The 23,227-nt window shown below is 37.7% G+C and overlaps 1 protein-coding gene across 4 annotated transcripts in view; it reads right to left on the bottom strand.

Annotated features, from left to right (window-relative positions):
* LOC122082743 (pre-mRNA-processing protein 40A-like) overlaps positions 1-20,309 on the bottom strand; it is a 29,302-nt gene extending 8,993 nt beyond the window's left edge. For 3 of the 4 annotated variants that reach the window (XR_006141391.1, XM_042650492.1, XM_042650491.1), the window contains exons 1-24: positions 20,154-20,309; positions 19,944-20,003; positions 19,772-19,843; positions 19,298-19,648; positions 19,008-19,211; positions 18,793-18,869; positions 18,639-18,708; positions 14,372-14,424; positions 13,853-13,910; positions 13,383-13,756; positions 13,226-13,295; positions 13,016-13,114; positions 12,877-12,945; positions 12,714-12,791; positions 12,511-12,597; positions 12,385-12,419; positions 12,128-12,233; positions 11,218-11,298; positions 11,042-11,134; positions 10,920-10,973; positions 10,712-10,828; positions 10,469-10,567; positions 9,297-9,344; positions 9,102-9,194 (exon numbers count right to left, since the gene is read on the bottom strand). Coding sequence is in view for 3 of the 4 variants with exons in the window: in XM_042650492.1 (XP_042506426.1) it covers positions 9,102-9,194; positions 9,297-9,344; positions 10,469-10,567; positions 10,712-10,828; positions 10,920-10,973; positions 11,042-11,134; positions 11,218-11,298; positions 12,128-12,233; positions 12,385-12,419; positions 12,511-12,597; positions 12,714-12,791; positions 12,877-12,945; positions 13,016-13,114; positions 13,226-13,295; positions 13,383-13,756; positions 13,853-13,910; positions 14,372-14,424; positions 18,639-18,708; positions 18,793-18,869; positions 19,008-19,211; positions 19,298-19,648; positions 19,772-19,843; positions 19,944-19,976 (2,421 nt within the window). In the remaining variant the exon portion in view is untranslated. The remainder of the gene's footprint in view (positions 1-9,101; positions 9,195-9,296; positions 9,345-10,468; positions 10,568-10,711; positions 10,829-10,919; positions 10,974-11,041; positions 11,135-11,217; positions 11,299-12,127; positions 12,234-12,384; positions 12,420-12,510; positions 12,598-12,713; positions 12,792-12,876; positions 12,946-13,015; positions 13,115-13,225; positions 13,296-13,382; positions 13,757-13,852; positions 13,911-14,371; positions 14,425-18,638; positions 18,709-18,792; positions 18,870-19,007; positions 19,212-19,297; positions 19,649-19,771; positions 19,844-19,943; positions 20,004-20,153) is intronic. The other variant, XM_042650493.1, reaches the window with a different exon arrangement.
* Between the last annotated feature and the right edge of the window lie 2,918 nt (positions 20,310-23,227).

Raw genomic sequence — 23,227 nt, 5'->3', positions numbered from 1 at the left:
GGTGGGTGGGGGGGTGGGAGAAGGAAAATGATTCAGTTATACTTAACGAATAGAAATTGAACATTGAACAATGGATGTAATGGTATGCCAATTTTCCCAATCTATCTCTACACTATTGGTGTCAGAAAGGGTTGACCATAAATCTGTAATGAAGTCCCTCCCTCATAAGCTGCTGCATCCTTGAATACTCCTTGAGTTTCGGCTCCTTCCCTGTTGGCCATCATTGGTTCTGTCATTGGCATGCCACTATACTCTTATGCAATAAACGAAAAAAAAAAAAAAAAAAAAGGATCAACTCGCCTATGCACTCCCTCCGACTGTTACCATCATTAACAATGAGGGATTTCAATTCCAACAAAATTGTCCATTATGATTGGGTGCCTCCTCAATGCCTGGTTTGCAAATCATTCGGCCAACACAAGAATTCACGTACCCTAAAAGCTACGGGTACATCAGCTTAGCCCTGTAATGAAGTTCCTCCCTCATAAGCTGCTGCATCCTTGAATACTCCTTGAGTTTCGGCTCCTTCCCTATTGGCTACAGCTCCTGGTCACAGCGGCAAAGTCTACTACCCCCCCTTGCAACTCCATCTCTACTCCAGTCTCTTGCGGACCAGTCGTGGCCAGAGATGTAGCCGGAATTTGCATTAGCACAATTTCCAAGGTCCCTCCAAGCCTGACATGGAATCCTCTATTGAACCATCGGTCCTTCACGGAATCTCCATCGGACAAAATTGTTTTGACACGTTCAAGTACCCTGATCCGTGCATGGAAGAACAATCCCTCCATGGGTAGCCTTCTGCTCCTTTGAACCACTTATCTACATCAGCTACCTGGTTTCCCTCTTCCAGTTCTACCATCCCCCAACGCCTCTTTGTTATGTCTGTCCCTTCCCTTCTATCTCACCGCCTAGGGATAACCCTTCTAAATGCTCAAATTCTACTATTCCCCTTTTACCCCTCCCTCTTCGAAATCTTTTTTGTCAAAGAGAAACCTTCCCTCGGTTCTTGGCCCAACTATCTCTCGGCCCTAACTACCTTCGGCACATTTCACTTCGGCCCATGTTTTGCAACCTGGCCCTACCTTGGCCACTTCTTTTGGGCCCCTAGCTTTGGCTCACCATCCTTTGTATAACCACCGTGGCCACTTGACTCAATCCCCTTCCATCCATACCACCTCCTCTTGGTTTCCTCTCTCACCCGACCCGCACCTCCACTTGACCCTTGATCCTCGCCCGTGCAGCCTCTCTTCTTCATTCGCGACCTTTGCAGTGTCGAACCTACAGAATATCTCTTCGACCCTTATTCTTCCTCCCCCAACCCCAACCTCCAAACCCCCTTTGTCTCTCACTCCCCCTCCCTCAAGGCTTAGCAGTGTCGCCACCATAGCAGCCCTAATGACTCCCACTGTTCTTTCCACGCTTAAACATTCTGAGCCTTTTTTCCCTCCTCTCATCTTTCCCAATGACGTCCATATATATTTGGAAAGTTCGTGGTCTTAATTCTTCAGCCAAGCAGGCTGAAGTGCGGTATCACATCAAATCCCTTCACCTTGATCTATGTTGCCTTCTTGAAACCAAAATCCCTGAAATTAATGCTTCTCGCATTGCTCAAAACATTGCTGCCTCTTGGTCCCATATTTCCAATCACCTTCACAGCCCTTTAGGCCGCATCTAGATTCTTTGGAACACTTACAAGGTCAAGGTTGCTGCTTTGTTTTTCACAGCCCAATGCATCCATCTCACGGTGTCTGGTATCAATAACACTTTCAGCTTAGCCTTCTCCGTCATCTTTCTGCCTAGTCAGCTCTCTTCCTTGGGGCCTAGGGGGAGATTTCCATGTGGTGAGATTTGCTAATGAGAAACAATGTGCTCCCCCCATCGACTCCTCTTTAGTCCAAGCTTTCAACGATTGCCTTGAAGATATCAACATAAATGATCTCAGATGGCACAATAGAAGAACTGGTGATCACAGATTTGGTTGCAAGCTTGACAAAGTTCTTTTCAACGAGGAATGGTTATCTTCCTTTCCATCCTTTCTATCCTCCCATGCCTACTTTGACCTCCCGGGTATCTCCGACCATAGTCACATCTCCCTTCTTGTCCAACCTTACATCTCCTTTAATTTTCAAAACCTCTTGGCCTTTGCATCAACCTCATCAAATCCCACCTCTATCTTGCAGAAGTTCCTGATTTCTCTAAACCCTGTTTCCTTGGTTTGGCGAGGTTCTCCTTTAGCACTCTTCTTGGTAAGTACCTTGGCCTTCTCTTCATCTCTTCTAGGCTGACCGTGCATCACTGCTCCCCTATGTTAGATATCATTACAAAAGGCTCCAGCTCAGGAACGGAAACTCCTCTTTTATGCAGGACACCTTGAGCTCATCAGATCTGTCCTCCATTCCAATTACATCTATTGAAATGGTGTTTATAGGCTTTCTTAATCCATCATAAAAAATGTTGAATCCCTAATGTGCACCTTCCTCTAGGAAGGCGTTGACTCTGCTAGACTCTTACACCCCATCCGTTGGTCCTCTATCTACCTCCCATAATTTGAAGGGAGGTTGGGGTTGAGGAAAATCTATGAAGTTAATTCTGCAAGTATCCTGAAGATCATTTGAAAGATCATTTACAAGCAAAACTCAATTTGGGTTTCCTAGGTTTACTCATCCCTTTTCAATGACTCTCTTTATGGACTGCATCTCCCTATTCTAATGCCTCTTGGGTATTCCCGTAAAATCCTTGCAGTCCGCCCTCTTGCCATCTCGGCCATCCACTCCTCTATTAGTGATGGCTCTTCCACCCTCCTCTAACTGGAAAACTGGCACCCCCTCTAAAGTCCTTTTCGCCTTGATTGGTGCTAGAGCAGTGTATTTCTCTAGTCTCCCCAAAGATTCCATAGTGACCTCTATCATTTAAGACGGCTCTTGGGCCCCTTCCCCTCCCCTCCCCTCCCCTCCCTTACCCCCCTCTTTGACATTTGGTCCTCCCTTCCCCCCGCCAAGGGCATCCTGGTAGAGCCGACAGAGTGATCTAGTCCCCCTCCTCTTCTAACTCCTTTAGTCCTCTGTTTGAAATTTGGTCTGTTCTCATAAGCCCCCTTTTCTCTAGTACAGAATAGTCTAGTTTAAAGGCCACATGCCCCCACCACAGTTTCACTGTTTGGAGAGCTCTCTCTCCAATTGCCTCCCCATGCAAGCCTTCCTCATCCATCATCATATCCTTGTCCCTCCCTCCTACTGTCTTTGCTGGAATTGTTTGGAAGACTTTGACCACCTCTTTTTCAGCTGCCCTTCTTTTCTTCCATTTGGAAAAGAAGTCCTTAGCTATTGCTGGCCCGCTATGAGGCGCATCCTCCCCCTTAATATAGAATGGATTTTGATGGATATGGCCTTCCCTAGGAACTCGTCATGTGACTCTATCAGTAAGCTTGCGTTCTGTGCTGCCATCAACCACACCTAGATAGAGCGGAATCTTCGTAGATGGACCTACAACTCCTGTTCCTTTGATATGATTTGGAAAGTCATTTTCTTCAATGTCAGCTCCAAGCTTCATGTGCTCCTCAGCCAGCCTATCAAGGATTCCCAAGGAATAAGCTTATTGTTGTGTCTTGGAGTTTGCCCTCCACTTCCATCCTTTCCCCAAACCCCCTCCCTTTGTCTATTTTTTGTTGTTTTTAGTTTTTTGCTTTCTTTAGCATCTGTTTAGCTAGCTCTGCTGCCTTTAGCTCTTATTTTTTCTTTTCTCCCTTCAAGTATATCCCCCCCCCCTTCTTTCCACTTAGTAATGATTTTTATTCACAAAAGAAAAAAGAAAAAAGAGGAACTTTTGGATTACATACAATGAATGGAAGTAACCTAACTATCACATGAGAGGAACAAACAATGTTGATTGAATAGAATTCTAAAATGGCTCTTATCATAGTTATCGAGGTGGAAAGGCAACCAAAATGAGGAATTGCCTAAGCACTTCGGCGATAATGCATAAGGCGTCGCCTAGGCGAATAAAGCATTCTAGTGTTTTTTTTTTCATGTAACCATTTTATTTGGCACAAATAGCATATTAAAAATTATAAAATTCTACTTTTATGCTAAATAAATATTAAAGATTCATACCAATGCAACATATTCATTAGCAAAACAAATCAATAAAGTGAATAAACTCAAAAATCATTAGGCCACATCAAGCCACCAAAAATCAACAGCAAGCCACATGAAGGCATCAAATCAACATTAAGTCATCAAAAAATCAACATTTAGAGAAATATTTTTGTTCTCTAATAAGTTTTGACTGGTCAAATGATTTTATTTTTACATGAGACTTTCTATATTATGTATAGCCCAAAACCAGCTTTCCAACAAGTCTAAGATAACTTAAATCTAAGTTGTAATGTTCCGGTCAAACTTATTTTAAAGTGTGTGAATGCTGTTAAAATCTCCTGAATGAAATAATTTTATGAACATCAAGATAAAATACTATTTTACCAGACTTTTGGTTTTTAGCAATATTTTACCATGATAAGATTTATGAAATTTTCAGAATTGAGAAAAACCTCAACATTTGAAAGTTGAAAATTGCTCCTAAAAATGAAAAAAAAAATCAGTTTTTGTTCTTGGACTAGGGGGTTGACTGTTTACCCTTTTGGAATTTGATTTTTAAACTATTTTGTTGGATTAATCTGTTTATAACCAAGCTGGTTACAACAAATTATTGTAACCGGACTTGTTTACCCATCTAACATTTCTTACTAATTACTTAAGGGTTTTTTCTTTCCCTTTTTTCTGTTATTTCCTCCTCTCCACCCTCTTTCCCCTTCTTCTCTGTATCTGATTCCCCCTCATCCCTCTCCAAGCAGCACCGTCTCCCCCTCCAAGCAGCACCCTCTCCCCCACCATCGAACTCAGGATCAGTTAGCAAGCGTCCATATATGGTTGGTTCACTAGGACGAATGGCTCAGCCTCCCCCTCTCTTGCGTATTGCAATGCAATGAGAACAAAATCCTCAAGCCCCTGATTAAATCGATGAAGCCCAAAGACGAAGCAACCAAAGATTGGGAAACATCAACGGAGATGTAGATAATCTTTAGGCACTTTTAGAGGCGTGGCTATGAACATTGAGGAAAAGGATCACAAAATCAGATCTTTCAAGGTCACGCACAAAGAGGAAGAAAGCGATTGTAAAATTTGATTTTTCTTCAGAGCAACAACTAATCGAGCTCCGATCTGTTTTGGTTGTGCACCGAGAAGTAGAAAATAGTTACAAATTGATCTTTCAAGTTCATGTTTATTAGATCTGATCCTTCTAATTAATTGTTGTAACCAAGGATTAAAGTATCGGTATTGGACGCCGTATCAGTCGGCCAAAATTAAGATACGTATAGGAGGATATCATATCATATCGGAGATACGCAAAGATACGCACAAGATACGCACATAAATGGATAGGAAACACTTTTTATATACTTTTTGCATAAAAAATTTGTTAAAAAAAACTATTGATAACATGTATTATGCATAAACAATAAATTGAGGGTATCGCACTAAGAATTCAAGGTTTGTAGTTGTCCCATAAATGTAAAATCCTTGTTCCCAACCTTGATTTCCACTTTAGTCAAAGAGAAATATGGTTGGCAGCAACTTTGGAACAAGAACCCCTCAAAAAATCATGTTTTTCTGAAAAATGACCCAACTTGACCATTATATGACAATAGCGCACTGTATCGGTATGTATCAGTTGATACGCACCGATTGATGCAAATGCACGATGGATTTAGGGAAAAAAAAAATTTCATTTGATTTTCTTTTGTTTTAGAAACAATTTCTTTGAAATTAGTTACTTTCTAGTTTCTATTTTCAAGTAGTTTTCATTAATTGTTTGATTTTTCCTTTATATTAGTCATGTAATGGATGAACTCGGTGGTGATTTGAAATTTTTTTAAGAATTGAAATTTGGTATGAAAACCATGGCTGCCGTGGGCAGTTTTCCCCCTCCCTGATTCTCTGAAATCTTCTTTTTCCCACTCTTATCTTCTTCTCTTGGTTCCCTTTTCTTCTTTGCTTGCTGTCCATGCTCTGTTCTGGACGGCAATCTCAGGTGTACAAAACGTGTTGCTGAACCTTGAAAACCCATCGATCAGGTCTGAGATTTGGACCGAAGGTTGCTACCTCCTAGGCGACACAAACCCTAGAAGATCTCCCAAGCTTGGTTCTGCTGTGAGAAATTGATCTCAGATTCAGATCTGGTTCTTGCTTGCCGCCTAGAGAAGTTCAAAACTTGTTTTACCTCATTGAAGCTTGTTGTTTGAGGTATCTATTTGCCGGAATCAAGAGGCCACAGGGTTGGTAGCCTTCGTTTGGAAGATCAGCCCAAACCGAGGCCTATCGGCTGAGTTCTATCGACCTGAGATTTTATTTTACCGCTGGTTTTTGTTTTCAGTATTGACTTAAGGTTAAAGAAGGTGGTTTCTCTATATTACAAGTAAGGCCATTTCAAAATTACATAAAACCCCCATTGCTAAACTTTTTGTTCTTTTTAACCCATTTTCTTTAAAATTCCAGAATAAAACCCTCATATTAAATTTTTAGTTCTAGAACTACCCCAGTTACCATATAATTATTTCTAAGGCCCTGCTTGTTTCTGAAATTACAAGAATACCCTTCAACCATTAAATTTGAGATTTTTAGTCATTTTTGTGGGCCCTAAGTGATTCGATTTCAGTCATTATAATCCGGATCCGCATCACCGATACGCACCGATACATACCGAAACATACATTTCACTCGATTTTATTTTTCCATAGAGTATCGGTACGTATCGATGTTTATCGATATCACATTGGAGGTGTATCGGTGCGTATCGGTATGTATCATAGGATACGAATCAATACGGAAGGGTTTTAAAAATTCCATGTATCATATCGGTAAGGACCGATACGGTACAATACGTACTGATACTTAAAACCTTGGCTGTAACGCCAGGACTCTTAACCATCTCATTAATTGTTGTACAATCGATTTGGCTCAACAATTTCTAGGTTTGAAGATCCAAGTTCTCATATTTGACTGAAGTTCTGATTTCAAGTTCAATTCCTCTTTTTATTTTTTCTCCCAGGATCTTGAGTGCGAGGGAAAACATTATCAATTGTCTTCTAGAAGCAAAACATTAACCCCATTTCTTGTGGTCGTTTCCCCCTTCCCTTGTTATAGCAGATACATTCCAGAAAATACCGACCCTCTCCTAATTTCTGAGAGAATAGGGCGATATCTCTTGTTTCCTGTGCGTGGAGTTTCAATAGCATTCCACAACTTTTAATCATCAGGAGAAATTGAAAGAGAAAGGCAAAACCCATATCCATGCCTGCAACATCTCCTCTCACCTATCCTCTACACACGGTCGCCATAAGCAACCTCCATTCCTTATCAAACGGGTTCACCATAACTCCGATCAACAAAATTGAGGAATGGAGAGATTTTATAATTTTATCCTCCCTATATCATTGACACATCGCCTCATAAGGGTAAAAATTGTCCCGTTACAAAATCTGTTTGTAACCTTCTTGGTTACAAACAGACACACCCTTCAAATATGGGGTATTTGCTTATTTTTAATAATATCTTAAGTAAATGTTTTTAACTTAATTGATAAAAGATAAATTGTAAGTCCCACAGTGCTAAACCAAAAAGTCTATTATTTGGTGTTACCCAAAGATAAGATTTTGTAGCAATGGCACAAATTAACACAAGCTATCCAACCATTCATCATTATGTTAATTTAGACCCCCCCCCCAAAAAAAAAAAAAAAAAGGTCATACAAAGATGTCCTTTCCCCAAATGATTCTTAAGAATATATCTATGAAGACAATAGCATGGAAGCACAAATCAATAATCAAATGTTCCAAACATCTCAATAGAAGCACCTTAACTCATACAAATTACTGTAAGTAAGAAAAGTTCATCAAAAGAAGCTTGAATTAAGAGACTCAGATAAAAATTTGTAAAGTCCCATAGTCGCTCATAAATAAAGGTTATTGGTCTCGGTTTTAAAATCCACTCATAAATACCCAGTAGACTGTTATGAACCTCAGCCTCAAAGAACAAACCAATTTTTTTTAACAATAAGAAGATATAATACTGCAGTGGTTTCTATAAGGAGCTAATTTAGCCATTTATGACAAGATAAAGCTCAACAATTGACTTTAACTCCCCCCCCCCAAAAAAAAAAAAATTACAATGGCAATCAGCAATCAAAAGAAAAATGGGTCAACAGAGATGCTGACGTACACAGAAACAAATAACTTCATTGCGGCTAGATGTCCCTTGTGTGGATGCATATTTCTATTTACTTATGTGCAGCTTGTTTTATTTAGTTATCGCCAGAGAAGTAGTTATTAGGAAGTTATTTCTCTTTTCTTTTTTCTTCTTCTTTTTCTTCTTCTTCTTTTTTTTTTTTTTTTTTTTCATTTTCGGTTTTAAAAGGGTATATATATTGAACTTGTGAGATTTCTCCCATTCTCTGCAGGATGAGTGATTCCCTGCAAACTTGGAGTGAATCCAAGTTGGTGTCAAGACAAAACCCCATTCACGGGACAGCAAAGGAAGGTGCTGCCTATCATGTATCTTCTATTAAATTTCCAAGAATCCTAGAATGAATTTTCTGCACTTGTATTTTGGAAATTTTCATCATTTATGGCTGCTGTTAAATCTGATTTTCTACATGTATGTTGTGAGTTTTGCATTGGTAGACCTTCCCAAACCCAAATTTACTTAATCCTGGGACTCATATAAGATTTCCCAAACCTGTCCTGCACCAGGCAAGAGTCCAAAAAACAAGTTAAATCTATTATTTCCATCCATCATTGGAATTCCACGCCAAGTTTAAAAAGTCTGACTAATGTCAACTAATGATGACATTTTTTACATCATAATCACTTATAAGCACATGGAAGGGTTGTAAGTATGCATAAGCACAAAAGCTATTGTACATGTGTGTATGGGAGTTGGGAGGTGCATGCACACATGTGCATGTTATCATGTGTGCACACAGCAGGATAAGGCACTGCCCTCACTCACTCAGGAAACACAAAGGGATGGAAAGGAGGTGAGGGTTACCTTTAAGTTGATATCTGATATGGTGGGAGAGCCAACAACCTCAATAATAGAAGCCTTAAAGTCTTCAAAAGTCCATGATGATGCCATATTTATCTGAGTATACACAAACAATATATTTTTACTTCAAACATATATAACTACTTAAATACATACATACAGAGAAAATATATGAACACCAATTGTACGCATCGGTACCTTTTCTAACTTCATTCCGTCCTTTATTCGAGTCTTGTCGTCATGATACTGTCAAAATAGCAACAAAAAAACGTCAAAAAGAAAAACCACAACTCTTTCAGTCCACAATCATTCTGACATTTGTATGCACAATTTTATCTCAACTTTGACTCGAGTTGCAAAGTGCTTCAGAATTATCTTGCTTCTCTTTCCATTCTAACAATATTAAGTGGCATCCAATTCGGTAGTCAAAAGGTGGATTAAGTTGGTTGTCAGAAAGTGATTTAACTCCAATCCTTTATGGCATAGCATTCTTCAGCTTCTGTCAAGCCAGCCAGTTGAAGGGCCTCATTTTTCTTTCCTTCCTAAGATAATTTGTTATCCATTAGTCATTTTTCTTTCCTTCATAAGATAATTTGTTATCCGTTAGGAAAATACTTTGGTAAAAAATGTATCAATTAAACATCATCCTGAGATCCTAACTGAACCATCAGCCAATGTTTCCTGCCTTAAACAAGTTAAGGGAGGGTCTGGGTTTCAGACCATTGGCATCTAAGTATTGCTAAGCCTCAAATGATAAGAGCAAGGAAACCGCACAGCCCCATAGCTTGTTAGCAGATTCAGTAAGTATTATCTGCAATGCTCCAGGACAAGGTTTTGCACATCTACAAGTAAGCATACCAAAATACTTACATCAACTAGTTGTCAACAAAATGATTTTTAGTTACCAATTCACCAGGGAGGACAGAGAAAACAAAAGGTCAACAGTTAAGTGTTAACCGTACTTAAGAAATTATCAACTTATCAATAACATAACAGAACATTACTTTATTTCCACCCCTAATAAATTAAAATTAACAATCCCATTAATGAGATCACAAATATTTTTCAGATTTAATCAACAAATATTCTGAATATTTGCAGATTTAATCAAAAAATATTCTGATATTTTGAAATTTAAATAATTAAGTATTAATTCATTGAAGTGATAAATATTCAATAATTAAGGATACATCAAATTTATCTTGTCAATGGTTGCCAGAAAATGATGAACAGCAATCATTCACAGCCAATGAAATTGAAAATTTCAACTGGACTTTCCAATGACAAGCAAACGGCAACCCAGAAGAGTTTTTATAATTTCATTCTCATTAATCAGTTTCCCATACTAATATTATGTATAAAACTCAAACCTGGTTCTCTAATTCCTCGACAACATCCTCAAACAGATCTTTTGGTGTAGAACCAGAGGTGTTTTTTGATACTGCTATAAACGCAGGCAATTCTTTAACCTGCATATAAAAATGAAAAGAAATAGATGAGCCCCGTGAAAGCTATGATGAAGTAGAATAAAATGGAGAATATCACCAGATAACAATCCATCAAAAAAGAACCTATTCTGCCAGCTCAAATACAAAAGTAATTGGCAGGAATACCTTCATAAAATAGTCACGCCAATGAGTTTTAGCTGCAAGCATCCCTTCGGCAACATGTTCTTCCATCAACTTACGGAACTCATCACGATTTTTTCTCTCAGCCCGTCTCTGTTGCTCCTGCAGTTGGACAACAAAGAAAAGAATGAGATCATACCCTGGGGGAGTTATGACTGCCATAAGCATAGAAAGGAGGATCCAGTTTTCGAACCTTCTCAATCTTCCTATGCTCCTCATCTTCCTTTTCTAAGTCACGTAAATATTCCTGTAAAAACATGCCAAATAAGTACAGAGTGCAATTGGAAACTGTCAATGCAAAACAATGTAAATTACCTGGAAGATTTCCAAGCGATCTATCTTTTCAAGACGAGAACATCTTTCATCATCCTCCAGGCGATCTTGAACTTTCCTCCATTGACTGTTTGCCTGAAACCAAAGAGTAGAGATGTAGCAATCACTTCTACCAACTCCAGTAAATGGATAAGTAACAACTAAGTTCATCTTCTTACCTTAATAAAGTCACAGGATTCCAGAAATTGCCTGTACTCCATTATATTACGCTTATGCTCCTCCTGAGCTTTTGCACGTTCCTACATTATGATCCCATGTCATGAACAGTAAGAAAAACATGCTGAGCAATTATGAACTTATTCACAACCTACTGGTCTCCATAAATGCAAGACAAATGATCTAGGAAGCTCCTATGCTGAGAGAAAATTATACTGGGTAAAGGAAAATTCAATAACTCAGAATAAGGAAAAAATCATTTCTGGCAAATTTATACCGTTCTAGATCCTCTACATCTTTAGTCCTTTACCATGTTTTAAAACTAGTTTTCTTAGTCTTAATAGTTGATTGAACCTCATCATCCCACCACCAGGTTTCCCTAGAGGAATGGTGTTTTCCTTTCGATTTGCCTAGGACATCTTTAGCAACCTTTCTAGTACAAGTAATCATCTCGTTCCACGTCATAATAGTGTCTCCCTCAAAGTCTCATTTTTCTTGTTTGACCACTTTATCAGTAAATGATTTCAAAGTATCTCCTTTAAGCTAAACCACCTCATCCTAGGGCAAATAAGCTCACATTTCTTATGATTCTATGTAGTGAGGCACATATTCATGACCATTAATCTATGTTGTGTGGTTAGGCTCTCCCCTGGTATAACCTTACAGTCCATAACAATCTATCGGACCTTCTAGTCAGGAAGAAATCTATTTAACTGCATTCACATAATGGAACAAAATTTGACAGCAAATATGAATCCAGAACCATAAAACTGGATATTTCTTAATTCTATTAGTTTTCAACTCTTTAAATAGCTGTATATACCAACAATTTAACAATTTAAAGCCAGCAGAAATATGAAAACATACACCAATAACAGTGTGGCTTAACCAATAAACTAGCAGACCCTTTACCTTTTTCTCCAGTTCCACCAGATAGTTTTCAAAAAGATCCTCACGGTCCCTGGCTCGCTCCACAGCCTTGAACCGCTCATCATCCTCAAACATGCTTATAGCTTTGCTGAATTATAGCCCAATAAATTTTGAGTAGAACATCCAAATAAGAGTTAGAACTACCTTGCCATGTTATCAGGACTTATTACTTGTTACCAACATATTAAAAAAAATACTAATAAATAAGATTTTAACATGGCACAGGAAAAGATATAGACCTCCATCTTGTTGATGATGTGAGCTCTTTTGATTCCTGGAAAGCAATTCAAGAAATATAATTACCATCACAGGCCCTGGCATCCCACAGTATGAGTTCCCTAGAAATAAAAGCGTATGGAACTTACTTCTAACATTTTTGTGAATTCCTCCCTTGCTCTCTTCTGTCTAATGCGTCTCTCCTCAGCCTCCTGCTTTTTCCTTTGGCCCAGGTACTGGAACATAGAACAAAAATAGAAATTTATTCAAGAAACACGTGTGAATAGCCATACCATGTCAAACTCCAACCAAAGCTGTGAATTTAACATTACGCAACCCTTGATATCGTTACCTCATTAAAAGCTTGCTTTCGCTCCCCAAGTGATTTCAGAGCACCATATCTTTTGTCATTAATTATCACTCTCATAGCCTGAGGAGGAAATTTTCATGTCAATGACAAGCACTTGAAAATTAGGCAAGCATGATAATTACTAAGGTAAAAAGGTTCAGCTTACCTGTTCCCAAGTCCAGTCATACTCAACATTTGCAGATTCCAAGAGAGCTTTGAAAGCATTCTTTGCCTCCTGAAAGTTATGAAATGTAAGAAGCTACAGACAAATAAATTGACATGAAACGTAGATTTTAGATCCGTACCTGCTTATTAGCATAAACCAACGGTTCTTCATCAACAGTTTTCTCCTCTAGTGGAGTAACATTGGTCTTGCCAGCAACCGCCATGCCCTTTTTGGCTTCCTGCACAGGTAAGGCCATATCAATATCTCTCGCACTAAATGCATACCAAAGAAGCAACCATGACGGCACATAGGATAGTTTTAATTATATACAGAAAATAACTAACTTTACCTCCAAATCCTGAGCAGAAGCCCCATCAATAGAAGTTGCAACACCTTGAGATACATTCTCAAAGTTGGTCCTGCAAGTGTTAACACATAAAGGTGAGAACAAAATTAAGACCTTTTGCAAACAAACATGCTGATACCTTGAAAAACCATGATCATACGTTGTAGTAGTGGCATTGTCCAAAGCAACGGGAACCACAGCACCCCCTGAAACAGTAGATTGTAAGGGAGAAAGAGCTGCTGCAGGAGAGGGAACCCCAACTGCATTTGATGCAACAGCAGAAGGAATAGCAACAATAGCAGGCATTCCAGACGTCACAACAGGGGGTGGGCTTATAGAAACAACAGGTGTCACTGGAACTGGGCTTGATGCCACCCCTGAAATTGCAACAGTTGAGGAAGAGCCAATTGAAATCCCCACAGAAGATGGTGTATCAACTAAGGTGACAGCAACAGCAGATGAGGAGTCAGGAGTCACAGTAGTGTCAGACTGTAGACCCTGACTAGCAGCCTTTTCAGCCTGTTCCCGAGCCAACTGGAGGCAAATACATGCAAACCATGATACAAGTTAAGATAAGAGTATCGGTTGAGTAAAAGGTTCTATTGATATCAACAAGTAATGATTAGATACCCTCAGTTCATCAGGGATTGTCCATTTTGATAACTTAGTGACCTTGTTGTAGTAATACCTGCACAAATTTCCCAATATTGGCATCAAGACTATTGAACTCACAAGAGCCTTTTTGAGTCCCAATCATAATTTTCTTTTCCTTCTTTTTTTCATAACCAAAAAATAAAGTTTTTCCATTGACATGGTAGCCAAATAAAAGCTTCAATTTCAAATGTTAAAAAGTAATTTAAAGTTCAGACAGAAGAAAATTGGAAACTTTCCCATACATCACCAGCAATAACTATGTAATAACTCAAAATTTACCGGATTTGAAAAAAAGAATTTGTTTACTTTTCTACCAGACTATTAATATATCAATGTTAAAGTATGACAATGCGGAAAGTTTAGTTCACTTTTCAATTACTATCTTAGCTATAGCAATTTTCAGTTATGCTATTGGCTTCTCTTAAAAACTTCTACATTAATTTTCATCATTTATTAACCAAACCAGATGAAGCCTTCATGGAATCAACCACTTACTTCCTGCCCTCTTGAGTTGTAAATTCCTTCCAGACAGTGGACGCATCTGCCCTCTGTAATAGTGACAGAAAATGAGTAAGCCAAGACTGAAGATATCATTAAACAGTTTCAGGAAAGAGAGACCTGGCAATCATATGACAATCTGTAACAAAAGCATGCACCAAGTCTTTAGAAACTGATTATCACAATTAAAAAAAAAAAAAATCTTGCAACTTAAATAGGGAAACATAAACGAATCCAGACAGAAAAGAAAATTTTCGAGGGGGTGACAATACAGAGATGATAACACTGTGAGCACCATGCAACATGTGTTCTGATTTCTGAACCAGAAAGCACGGTAAGCACAGAGAGATTCATGGAAGCTGACTACTAAACAAGTTTACAGAATAATATACAAAAAATGTGTATATTAGCAATTAGAGCAAAGAATAAAAAGGGTGAAGTGTTATCGCAACATGCATACCATATGTTGATCAACAACAGGTACAACTGGCAAAAGGAACAAGAAAGATATACATAACTATTCAAAAAAGAAACCTAAACTAAAAATGACATCAGGATTAGTGATAACAACTTAGAGCAAAGCACTACAACAGAGGTTCTTTCCAAGAAAATTGTAAATGTATTCGTTCACAGGGCCTGAAGTACACATATTAGCAACTGCTGGTCAATTACTGACTTACATCCCGGAGCTGATGCAAACAAACTAAGATGTTTTGTGGGGTAAGTTCAAATGTGCAACACGTTAAAGGCATGCACACAAGGATTCCAAATTTTTGAGCCAAAAGATTTTGTATCAGGCATGGTCACTGTTCAAAATAAATCTAAAATAATGATTTAAAGATCTACAATAACATCAACCAATAGCTCAAACAGTGCACCCATTCGAACAGCTCATTCAATCTTATTCTACGATCAGGCAAATAACTTTTTTCTTTTCCTTTTCTTTAATGGCATCCCCAAAGATTAAGATGCTTACCAGGAAAAACTATGTATATACTATTCTAACAGTTTGATCAGAGTTTCAACAACTACTCTGAGCAACTACTGCTCATCCATTCACCTAATCTCTAAACAGAGAAACAAAAAGTTGTCCTCCACAAGTTCCACACAACAACACAATAAAGAATTAATGCAGCATTTGTGTGTGTTGGTGTTACAGACATTGAGTTCAAAAACCTCTTCCCCTTGTAGCCCACTTAAAGAAGGGAAAAATGAAGTAAAAAATAGAATAAAATTTGCCATCTTGAGTGGGTGTTTGCTTAAGCTTATATAAGTGCTTATTGGACTTATAGCTGAAAAGAAGAGAGAACCACCCATTTAAGTTTTAAGTTATTTGGAAAACTCAAATAAGTGCATATTTTCTTAATAAATAGGCTAAAATTCTAATTTTCACAAGCAAGCCATGGGATGCTTTTAAAAATCTTTTATTTGCAATTCAATAGAAGAAATAAACTTCAACGAGTATATATAACCAAATGCTTAACAGAAGGCAGAGGTACACAAAAAGAAATGCTACATTATTACACAGAAAGAAGAAAATCCATCCAGTACAAGATCCAACCAACCCTAACTCACCAAACTAGATTTATAACTTTCTGATCAGTCATCCCAATATATATATATACATATATCAAATTAATACTTCAGACCACTTCACCAGAAAGTCTTCTTTCAAACTAGGTCAGATGGAAACGAAGTGAAAAGACCTTTAGATATGAATTAAGTTCAATAATTAACATCTCAATAATGGCGGAAAAGACTATGCAAATCCATACGTACTAAATATGTAAGTAAAGTTTGATCTATACGAAAATGACCAACAGCATTAGCTTCCTACCATTACCTAGCAATCTGACTAATTAATTGAATAGTTATCCCCACAAAAGCACCTCCTGGAAATTTTTGAAAATAAGCATGACCAAATGCAATGGGGAAAAGCCAACAAGCATAAAAAGGGACACCAAACATATCAAGGAAAAATGACATCAAACACTCTCCTGTTGTGAATCACATGAGAGAAGAGGTACTTATTGAGGATAAGCTGCCAATTGAAGGATAACATTTCAGCATGAATCAACTACTCAAGCACTAAAAATTTGAATTTAATGTTCTAATAGAAAATATAGAGATTAATGCTCAATGCAAACTAAAATGAATACTGAGATGAAAATCGCCCATTAACCACAAAATAAGTGAAAATCATCAAACTATAATAGTTTGGAACCACAGAAACACTTCACCCGTGCCATATGTAGGTAATGGCGTAATGCAACCATCTTTCATGCCCTTGGTACAGCACAGTAATCACCATAGTAAGACTAGAAAGTTAGAATTCAACCATCACAAAATACATGGAAATAACATAAAGCTAATTTAATGTTAATCACCCTTAATAAGTTGATTAAAGGGCGGATCTCCGCGTAAGGGTAAGGTTGCTCCATTGCAACAAGTAGTCACAGGCTCCAGTGAGGAAACAGCCTCTCTGTGGAGCGGTGGTAAGGCTTCGTATATTATGACCCTCCCAAGAATCCACAGTGGCGGGAGTGTTGTGCACTGAGTACGCCCTTTTACCCTTAATAAGTTGATTCTCCTTTTTTAGACAGTGAAAGCCAAATTTGAAAACCAACAATATTTCAAAGGAAACCAAGGTGCTAATGACCTATATATTGCAAGTATAATTTTTTTTTCCAGGATAAATAACATTTCACTGATGTAAAATAAAAAGTACTTTGTGTTTCACATTGTAGTAAAGCCCTCTATGAGGGAAACAACCATAAAAGCTAACCCAAAACAGCTACATAACTAACAGTAAATATAACAAATTAACAATATAACTAGTGCAATTATAAAAATTAAATCCAGATTCCAGTATTCAACTTCTGCTTACAATATAAGATAGTAAAAAGGGGGAAGAGGGGGGGGGGGATGAAATTCTCCCTGTAACAATACAGAAATGTGACCGTGATTACTGGTTTCTTTTACTCAAAATAACAACATAATGGAACATGGGTGGCAGAACCATCCATAAAAAGCATTAAATAAAAATTAGGAATTAACGAACTTCTTATGTACAAGCAGAAAAATAGGGTGCTCAAAAGAGCAGTAAACTGTACAGAGTACACACATATCTCACCAAAAGATTCCTTTTAACAGAAGAAACACCCGAGGGTCCATGATAGTAAGACTTATCACAACTGATTTAAGAAGCAAAAGTTACAATAGGTATGGCATGCAGCACAGAACCATAGCACTTCATACCTCTCAATTGAGTAGCACAACGTGCACCTGTGGGAATCCTTTGAAGAGCTATAGAAGTCAAGTAGATCATATACCAAAGCATGTGAAGATAAGCAGCATAAAAAGACTAATGCATCTCAAATCAAATTTAACAAACTTAAGCTAACTGATTAGTCAATCAAAATACTTGCTCAAGTGCCATTGCAATACATGTAGCTGTCAATTTACAAATTGATAAGATTATAAATAAATAAATAACATTATACACTGTAGTTTTCATCACATAGGTCACTTAATAAGCATATCCCTCTGTAACTTGCAGAGCTGAACTTACATGATATGATAACTTTATGTTAATTGAAAAAATGTAAGACTAGGAGCCGAAGTATTACTACCTTCAAAGCATCCAAAACCAACCAAAGTTAAATGCAAAGTATGATGCATAAAAACAGCTGGGGAGTACAAGCATAAAGTGTTCCACCAATCCCAAAAGCATTTTTACTTTCTTGGTTAAAATAACTATTTCCATCAAGAACAATTTCCATCAACTCTCTATTGTCTCAGAAGGGTGAAGGTCTCAAAGAAAAAGCACACAGCTAGACGCCATGACAGAAACTCTAAAGTTGTGAATAGAACAGCAGCCATTACTAATCAGTGGGAATGATATATCTTATCCAACCACCAAATAACAGGAAAAATGCCCCTACATGATGCATTAAAAGGTAAAAATAGCAACGATTGCCTGCCTTGAGAAAGTGCAACCCCACCTTCAAAATTGAGCATATAGAGCAGTCGTTTATTTCTCCTGACTTGCCATGACATCTATACCAGTGGGAGAACATGCAAAGAAACAGAGAATCCCCAATAAAACAATTTTGATCAACTTAAGCAGTGGTACAATTGTCAATTACCACAAAAGGGAACGCATATATACATATTGCAAAACATTTCCATGTTGTGATTGACAGGCCATTACATATGAATTGTTAAGTCATATAAAGATCAATTTTACAGAAATATGACTCACCTCAACAGGTGTCATTAATTCTAAAGGCTTCTCCCAACTAGACACTCTTGTCTTCTTGTTGTAATAATATCTGATAATTTTTAGAGACAAGGAAATTTCAGAAAATCCACCCAAGAGGGGAAACTGGAAGGGTTTAATAGGGATAGCGACATACCTTCTCCCATCAGCAGATGTATGTTCTTGCCAATCTGATGAAGACTGTTGACTGGAGTTAGGTTGAGAATTTGTTGCCTGAAAATCCAAGACGAAAATCAATGTGTGCCTTCCTTTAAAATAAACATTCAAGTTTTAAATTAAATACCAAAAATGACAGTTGGAAAATAATTAACATAGTAGGACTAGTGACATTTTAATGCCAAAAAGTCATACCAGAACAGAGGCAGATGTTACCACAGGCTGTTGTTGAGTGGCTTGCTGAATCGGTGTAACAAGGGGCACACACTGGCTTGCAGAAGACAGCCAAGATTGTCCCCCAGCACTAGTTGGTATGTTAGGTGCATGCATCTGAGAAATTGGCTGGTACTGATTCGAGTGATTAACATTGCTTTGTGGCTGGCCATAAGATGTAGTAAACTGAAGGCAAACCAATTATAAAAAGTTAATGAATGAATACTTCCCAAGAAACTAGAGCAGACACGTCAAAGTTAGTGAAAACTTACAGTATATGATGGCAAAAGTGGCATTCCCATGCTACCAGGTACTCCCATAGGATTAGCCATAGGCTGTGCGTTTTGCTGAGGCTGTGGTGACCCAGATGAAAAAGAAGGCATGTTTGGCTGCGGATAGGGCATCTGAACCGTCTGTGATGAAGTAAGCATACTGTGACCAGGCTGCCCAGGCCTCGGAGGCAACTGCTGAATTGGTTGAGAATACTGAAGCTGCTGACCTTGAGCGGAAGGTGGCATCCCAACATTTGAAGTAGGAATACCTTGCCCAACAGGCCTAAATTGTTGCGAACCCGCCGGCATATACATTTGCCCTTGTTGCTGCACTGACATCATAGGACGGAACTGCAACAAATATTGAATTTAGCGAGATTTTAGCATTGCCCACTCGCTCAAAAAAAAAAAAAAAAAGACATTAACAAATGGTGAAAAATGAACTCAAAATTCATGAAGAGAAGAAGCAATTACTTGCATAGACATGGGTGGAGCAAAATTTTGAGGAGGACCAGCGGATCCGACAATAGGCGGTGGCCGAAGTGGCTTTCCAAGACAACAATAAAGATGAATTTAAAAGGGTTTTCATAACAGTTAAAGAAATAATAAGGGCTCATATAATAAGAGTGAAATTTTCTTTTCCTACCGGTGTGGCAGAAGATTGAGGGTTATTCGCCATTTCCACCGAAGCCTGCAATTCTCCACTCTGAAAACAAAATTTGCAGAAGGGTTTCCTAACAATTAATGATTTTTTTTTAAGAGAGCACAATAATAGGTGTAATTTTCCATCAAACACAATAATAGGTGTAGAAGAAGAAGAAGAATCTCTATTTCCAGGTAATTTAAACCATGGTACCTTTCTAGCGACCGAGTATCTTCCCCTTTGGTCGGGTAAAGCTCGCTCTCTGTCGACGAACCCTAAGGCTAAAGCAGGGATCTACTTAGAATTCTGAAAACCGAGAAAAGAGTTTCCCACAGTGGCTGTACATATAAGAGGGCCGTTTGTTTATTGGGAGGGTTGGGTGGGCACTTGGGTGAGAAAGTTAAGGGGAGTAACCAAGTTGGTATCAGTATCAGATCGAGCGTCTAAAATCGATGTCTTCTGCGTCTGATATGGATATAAAACGTTAATACCTTCAAATTCGGGTTGATACAACTGATCCGCATTGATATTAATATCAATGTCAACAGCCGATACCTTAACTAAAATCTTTAATCCCATGTGTTGGAGAAGTGAATAGTAAAATAAATTAATAGTTAAAGACCTTAAATATTTTTTTTTATTATATTTTCTATAGAATGTCATCATTTATCATTCCACCAGATGAAAAGTGGGGGAAAAGAGATCATGAATCATCCATTGATATGGCCTTGGATGAATGCAAAGGGTAAAATGACAAAAGATTTCTATACTAAAATCAGGGGTATTTTTGTCCAATCAAAGTTGATTTGGATCGATATCAACCATAGCTGATCCCATTCTCGATACTAAGTCCTCAAGCCTTGGATGAGTTTGTCTAATAGGCCTCTAGTTCCAGGAGGAGGAGGAGGAGGAGGAGGGTTTTAAAATATGAAATTGATCAATGCCAATTTTGATAATGGTTAGGTCTCCATGACCCTTAGAAATTGGTCCTCATATCCTTAAACATAGAATTCTATAGAGCTTTTGGGTGTGGGTCAGCCGAAATCAAGATTGGTCATGGCCTATTTTGATCTGATCCCCAGTTCTTGAAACCATGAGAAGAAATATATTATGTGTGTGGGGTAGACAACGAGGGAGGTGATGGAGGGGGGGAAACGGGGAGCTTTTGGGCGAGGAGGTGTAGCACTGTAGCCTAAGCATATCAAAACACGCAATCAAAACACCACAAAAAGGAAAAATAAAAGACGCAAACGTTCATCACATTAAAAACACAATATTTATTCAAACATGGTCCCCTATATGATTGATATGGGATCATAATATGCCTCCATATTTCAGGTAGTCGTAAGAACAAATGTATGGTCTACAAAAACACTAAGTCCCCCCCCCCTCTCATTTGAATCCCCCCATATTATTGAAATGGGATTATAACATACTTGTTAAATGTTATTGGATGTCTCTTTAAGGGAGTTGAATATTGCAAGTATGTAGTGAGGCTTTAGGGATTCATATCCTCTCTAGATGCGGGTTTCGAGTTCTAAATACAGGAAACATATTAAGCATATTTTTCCTTGTACGTATATAGTCATGCTATTTCCACACTCCATCACAATCCAACCTTATGTATAGAGGATTAAAGGCAAGTCTCTACTATTCACTTAGTGCTATCATTTGGTAGGGTCACCTATCTCCAACAACTTATAGATATAAATGTATTGTATCACAAAGAGATCAATGGAAGCATTGTCAGAAATCAATTTTCCTATGCAAAATCTCGTACTTGTTGATTTGTAATAACTCCTCTTACAACTATAAATCTTTTCAATAATGTTGAAGTCAATGGAAAACCAATTATTCACCAATCCATAATCTCATACTCAAATGATTTTTTTTTTTTTTTTTTTTTTTTTTTTTTTTTTTTTTTTTTTAAGGTTTCATTGGATTTGGTTTTTGGTTTGAACAACATTCAGTTTGGTGTGGTTCGATTTCCAACCGGTCCAATCATACCCCAATCCAAATCAATCCAATAAGGAAATGATTCGATCAGGGTTTTTCAATTGGTTTTCCCGGTTGTGCTTAGGTTTTCTGACACTCTTCTTAAAAGCACTTCCTCTTGGGTAGAATCTTGAAAGCACTTCACAAGAACAAAAATTAAAGGTGGCCGAATTTTTTGCCATTGTTACCTATACTTAACAAGTCCGGTGAATCTTCATGTAAGTGAACTAGGACTCTCAATTCACTTATGCTATATACTTGACAAGTTTTAACATGTTTTATCTATTAACAAAATTGTTAAACGATTGCTTAACTTGTCTAATATTTTCAATACTTAAATAAAAAAATAAATAAAAATCCCAATATAAACAAACTTCTCCTTTGATTCCGCAAGGAATCTCAATCCTCCCTCTCTCTCTCTCTCTCCCATCCTTCTCCTTTGATTCTTCTAGGATTACATACAATGGTACATTTATATACAGGTATATAAATACATTTATGTGTACAATGTTGCTTATATACATACATACTGACATATTTGTATAAGAACAAATAGCAAAAAGAGGTTTTCACTTTTTAATGCTACACAGGTTATCATCTTTTAAACTATTGGCGGCACAATCTGGAATTAGAAACATCTTAGAGTGCCATTACCTAATTAGAATGAAATTTGGGCTAACAAATTAAACTTCAAAAGGAAAATATGTAATATTGTTACTGTTCATAATATATGAGTTGGTTCATCCAATTACTATTTATCTATTTGTTGTTCTTTTGTTTTCTGTTTCATATATTTGTTGTATGTATATCGACTGTTTAAAAAATGTGTTAGTATATTTGTTGGTCCTATCTATTTGTTAGTTCTAGCTATTCGTTGCTCCATTGTATTTGTTGTGCTTATCTATTTTTTATCCGTGTATGATTGTTGCGGATTATCTCTTATTTAGGTAGTTCAACTTTCTTATTTTCCTGGTACATCACGTAAGTAGTCGGCACTACAAAAGTTTTGCCAATTATCTTTCGCATGGACCATGTTATAATAATCAGGATTTATATCATATGAACCAAATGTTAGGGTGTTCCCCAAAAGCAATGTGCTTCATTATGACCCACTAACCCTGGTGTAGTGACAAGTAGGCAAAAGTTTGCATCGTGATCGAGTAAAGAAGCTACCTTAAGATGGAAGATTAAATTAGCATCTTGAAAATATGGGAACATCAATGGAAAAAAGTCCAGAATTGGTAGATGAAATGTAAAGAAAACCCCGCCTCCCCCCCCCAAAAAAAAAAAAA

The sequence above is a fragment of the Macadamia integrifolia genome, chromosome 6 (genome assembly GCF_013358625.1).
Source record: "Macadamia integrifolia cultivar HAES 741 chromosome 6, SCU_Mint_v3, whole genome shotgun sequence".
Lineage (NCBI taxonomy): Eukaryota > Viridiplantae > Streptophyta > Magnoliopsida > Proteales > Proteaceae > Macadamia > Macadamia integrifolia.
Note: the sequence above shows the minus strand (reverse complement) of the source record. Positions and strands in the feature narration are given on the sequence as shown.